Here is a 4931-nt window from a genome sequence, read left to right on the forward strand (position 1 = left end):
CGTATCAGGCGGGCCCGCGAGTAGCCCATCTGCGTCAGGGCGGCAATGAGGTTGGCGGATTCGAACACAAAATTCTCCACTTCCATGACGACACGCCGCAGCCGGTGGAACTGGCCGGTGAAGATATTGCGTTTGCTGGCCTCATTGACGTTGTAACTGTAATGCACTGGCCGCATGCCGTGTCACCGCCGTGCGCCTACCTCACCTACGCTTTGGGGCCTCTACAACAACAGGTTTAGCAGCAAACTTGCTAGATCCTAACGTTTGCCGCCGCGTACCCGGTATTGCACATCGGCACCCGCTGGATCACCGCCAACCTACGCCAATTTCCACAGCCGTCAATCTCATCCTGCACGGCTGCATCCCTGGCGGCGGCGGGATCAGGGGTTACCGGCCTACGCAGGGCAGAGGGACTGGTATGAAACGAGGAAATGAAACAGCGGGACACGGATGGCGCAGGTCCAGGAACAAGGTGAAGGCGAGGAGGGAGGCTCGGGATTGGGCGCGTGTCGCCTGCATGGGCGCCGAGCCTCTGTCCCCATCACCGGATAAAAGCATCGCACTCATTCTGCACATTCAATAGATGCAAAGACATCTGGCAAACAGCTCTGACGATCACTCCTTAACAACGAGCACCTGAGCTTATCGACGGCAAAAAGAAGAGCATTTCTAGGGCTCTTCGCGACCACTCTCGATTCTCACCGCATGCGCCTGATATCTGTAGCAAGTACCACCACTGTCACGGATTAGCAGCTTCTAGCGCGAATCCGTCCCGGGCACAGCGGGGAGACTCCATCAAGCGAAAGAGTTGCGCTAGCAGCACGATCGAGTTCTGCACACCGAGAGTGCTTGGTGCGGTCAAGAGCTACTATGGCCACATCACGGTCAAGCGCAAGTGCACCGGGGCTTGACTTTGAGCCGAGCCGACCGTTGCAGGTGAGCACCATTCTCGTTCGGGCAGGGCCATTTTGAGCCTTGAGCAGCTGCAATAGGTATCAGATACCACATGCAAAACATTAGGCTTCTGATGCGGGCTAGATAGCGTTGCAAGTTTCGGGCCAGTAGTGCGCTCGGCTTCCTCGGCCCTCCTTGCTCTGCTGCGGCCACACTAGCTGCATACTATTGCTGCATGTATTGTCTCGTAAAATGCGGTCGGTCAACAGCTTTGACCGAAAGCGCGTGCCTTTCCGGTGTGCCCGACTTTCTTGCCTGAGCCCCCGACCTCCAGCCCGCACCTCCTCGACCCCCTCCCGCTCTCTGCGCCCCGAGCCTTGTCCTCGTCCCGTGCACTCACGGCTTGTCCGCCCCCATCTATCCTTTCCCCCCGATCTCGCTCGCACAGGACGCCTGGCGCCACACGCCCCGCAACGGCTCTGATGAGAGCGAGCCCTACGCCAACGCCCACCAGCAGGAGCAGCAGGAGCCCGCCCCCAGCGCCTGCTGCTTCCCCCACAAGTCCTGCATGCGCTGGTGCTATGCCAGCTTATCTGCTGGCTGCAGGAGCGCCCCCTGCCAGCTTTGCCATGCCTATGACAACCACCGGCGCCCGCAGAAGCCGCCCGGCCTGCCCAAGGCGCCGAAGCTCGCGGCCCCGACCAACCCCGCCGCCGCTGCAAGTTCCATCTCTACCTCCACCGTCGCCCGTATCTCGACGTCGCCGCGATGGGGCGATGAGGATGAGGACGAGGCTGATGGACTCGACCTGAGCGACCTCTTTGAGCAGACGCCCTGGGTGAAGCAGGGACTGGCGGAGCTGGCCGCGGCCGAGCAGCAGCAGGCGGAAGCCGCGGCGGCCGCGTCCGCGGCAGCGTCAGAGTCTGGCGGCAGCAGCAGCAGCAGCAGCAGCAGCAGCATTGCTCCTCGCACCAGCATTAGCAGCAGCGGTGGCGCGAGCAGTAGCTGGGCGGACGAGGTTGAGGCTCATGAGGAGGCGGAGGAGGAGCTCGACCTTGGGTTGCTCGCCGACTGGATGAAGGAGGGCCTGGCGGAGCAGGCGGCGGCGGCGGCGGCAGCTGCCAGCGGCACCAGCGGCAACCCCAGCGGCCGCCGCTGGGCGGATGAAGTTGAGGAGGAGGAGGACGGCGATTTCGGCGCCTACCTCGCCTCGCTGTCGCCCTGGATGGCGGAGGAGATGGCGGCGATGGCGGAAGCAGAGGCCGAGGGGGAGTGCGTGCTGGCGGCGGCCGAGGAGGAGCAGGAGGAGGCCGTCGTCACTGAGCGGGAGGACGCGCCTGACTCGCCGCTTAGCTCGTGCTGCTGCGCCGTGCCGGACAGCGCCCGCACCAGCCGCACCGCCAGCAGTTGCAGCCTGCTCTCGGTTGCGGCGGCCGCAGGCAGTGAGGCGCCGCAGCAGATGGAGTCGGTGGAGGCGGCAGCGGAGGAGCAGAGCGTTGACAAGGAGGCCTGCACCGCCGCCGGCAGCAGCATGGGCAGCTGTGTCGTGCCGCCGACCGCGGCGGTGCAGCAGGGTGATGAGTGGCAGTCAGCTGTGAGGCCCTCGCGCCTGCGTCTGGCGATCGAGCTGGCGGCGGCGGCGTGGGCCGAGCAGGAGCGGGAGCTGGAGGAGTTTGCCGCGTTGGAGCGCGCGTGCGGCTGCTTCCCGCCACCGGCAGCGGTGGCGGCCTGGTAGTAGCAAGGGCTGCTTCGTTCAGTTGGGCTTCCGTGTTATGTCGTCAGCTGCATGAGCCGAGCAGCCAGAGGCTTTGTTGCCTTCGCCATTTGAAGATGCAGCAGTAGCAGCCGCAGCCGCCGCAGCTGTGGCGCCGCCAGCCGGGCGCAAGAGGGGCTCCTCACACGTATGTACGTGTGCGGATGGTACAGTATCGAAGTGAGCCAGCAGGGCATGAGGAGCGCGTTGAATGCGAAAGAAGCAGGCGGCAAAGCCGTGCAGCACTGGGTATTACGACATGTGAGGCACACGCACCTGCAGCGAATGCGTGCAAGTGTAGACAGCTAGGCTGATCGCCGCTACTAGCTACTGACGAATGATACTAGCAAGTGAACCAGCACATGGTGCCGCCGCACATTTCTCAGTATCAGCACGACAGCAGGGCGTGCCAATCGACGTTTACCGCAGGGGACAGGACTGATTCGCGGGAGTCTGGCAATGCTGTACTGCTGTTATACCGTATGTGAGCGAGTGGGAGTGACAAATGCCGTACTTGATGCTGGATGGATTGCGCAAGCAAGCACTCAGTGCGGTATTCATTGAGACATCGCCAAGTCAACCCTGCTGATGTTTTTTAAGATGTATACGTATGTGTGACTGTATGGGACCGGGGAACCAGCAGTCCCCTTTGGCCATTTTAACGACTGCTTGTGTTTTGCTGCCGCGCGTGCGTTTACTTGCTGAGCGAGAGGGTGGCAGGTGGCGAGTAGCGCTGTGCCGATGGACGCAGGGCTGCCTAGGGGGCTACAGGTTAGTAATGGGATGGAGGAGAGGGAGTCCAGGTTACGCCAGAACAGACCTAACGCGCGGGAGTCACAGAATGATTGTGGAGAAGGAGCTCGCAGATTGATGTGTGCGCATAACGTGGTGACACACAAAATAAGTGTAAGGCCCGCTGCAGGAGCGGACACTGTGTTCCAGTGTGCGGTGTGTGTTTGCTGATTTTTTTCGCGGTCGTATGTGCGGTTTTTGGGCTGAGCCTGCGAGAGGCTGTCTGTGGCACGACGTGTGTCCTGTGGGTGCAAGTGCCTCCGACCCTTCCGGCATTCCAGATGCCAGGAAGCGGGATGGCGTGCTTGATTTGAGACTGGCAGTGATTCTTACATACTAGAGCCCTTTGCTCTTGAGAGAGTGCGCGACGACCCTTGAGGAGGCCGGATCCTTGATCCACTGGTCCATTGATTCTTTCCATCTTTGCCTAGATTGGCAGACCTATTTGTTACCCATCATCATCCGACATTCGATAGGCCGATGTGCACGTTTGATGCTGAGGTGGGCGTGACTCGATTTGTGGTTGGCGGCTCGTTGGGGCTAGTGAAGCGTGAGACCGTGCGCGGTGATGCTTGCCTTGCCCGGGCGGACGGCTGTGACGTGTGTATATGGCGTGTGGATTTCGCACACACGCTCTGTGGAGATTGGGGTGCATGTGCGTATACGGTATGTGACGAACGGAGAGCACGTGTGGGCGGCTGGATGCATGGTTGGTCCACTTTGGGAACTGATGGGACCCGTCCCTGCCGAAGCTAGCAGACTCCACTGCTGCCAGCTGTGGTGCTGCACAGGTCGCTAAAGGCGGAATGCATGCATGGGCATGTAAGGCTCATGGTAGTGTGCATGCGTTTTGCCTCTCACCCCCTCCCCCGGGACTTAGCTAAGCGCTTGCAAAGACTCCTTGAGCATAGGGCCGACCTACTAGCTAACCACGGCAATCATCGATGGCGGTGATTGTGTACGTGGCCTCCCAGCATGGCAAGGCACCAAACTCGCTTGGGCGGGCTGTAACTGTAATGCACTGGCCGCATGCCGTGTCACCGCCGTGCGCCTACCTCACCTACGCTTTGGGGCCTCTACAACAACAGGTTTAGCAGCAAACTTGCTAGATCCTAACGTTTGCCGCCGCGTACCCGGTATTGCACATCGGCACCCGCTGGATCACCGCCAACCTACGCCAATTTCCACAGCCGTCAATCTCATCCTGCACGGCTGCATCCCTGGCGGCGGCGGGATCAGGGGTTACCGGCCTACACAGGGCAGAGGGACTGGTATGAAACGAGGAAATGAAACAGCGGGACACGGATGGCGCAGGTCCAGGAACAAGGTGAAGGCGAGGAGGGAGGCTCGGGATTGGGCGCGTGTCGCCTGCATGGGCGCCGAGCCTCTGTCCCCATCACCGGATAAAAGCATCGCACTCATTCTGCACATTCAATAGATGCAAAGACATCTGGCAAACAGCTCTGACGATCACTCCTTAACAACGAGCACC

At 60.9% G+C, this 4931-nt stretch overlaps 3 protein-coding genes across 3 annotated transcripts in view; all 3 read left to right on the forward strand.

The window, feature by feature from the left end:
* Positions 1-168, forward strand: part of CHLRE_16g655283v5 (uncharacterized protein) — a 2020-nt gene extending 1852 nt beyond the window's left edge. Inside the window, exon 3 of the mRNA XM_043070879.1 lies at positions 102-168. Within this exon, the coding sequence (XP_042915521.1) occupies positions 102-121 (20 nt within the window). The 3' untranslated portion in view covers positions 122-168. The remainder of the gene's footprint in view (positions 1-101) is intronic.
* Positions 169-588: 420 nt separating this feature from the next.
* CHLRE_16g655316v5 (uncharacterized protein) lies at positions 589-4462 on the forward strand. Its single transcript, XM_043070880.1, has 2 exons — positions 589-936; positions 1343-4462. Exons 1-2 carry the CDS (start codon positions 871-873, stop codon positions 2627-2629), a joined length of 1353 nt encoding a protein of 450 aa, XP_042915522.1. The 5' UTR covers positions 589-870; the 3' UTR covers positions 2630-4462.
* A 46-nt stretch (positions 4463-4508) lies between these two features.
* CHLRE_16g655350v5 (uncharacterized protein) overlaps positions 4509-4931 on the forward strand; it is a 10414-nt gene continuing 9991 nt past the window's right edge. Inside the window, exon 1 of the mRNA XM_043070881.1 lies at positions 4509-4766. The gene's annotated coding sequence lies outside the window, so the exon portion shown is untranslated. The remainder of the gene's footprint in view (positions 4767-4931) is intronic.

This window comes from Chlamydomonas reinhardtii, chromosome 16 (assembly GCF_000002595.2).
Source record: "Chlamydomonas reinhardtii strain CC-503 cw92 mt+ chromosome 16, whole genome shotgun sequence".
Classification (NCBI taxonomy): domain Eukaryota; kingdom Viridiplantae; phylum Chlorophyta; class Chlorophyceae; order Chlamydomonadales; family Chlamydomonadaceae; genus Chlamydomonas; species Chlamydomonas reinhardtii.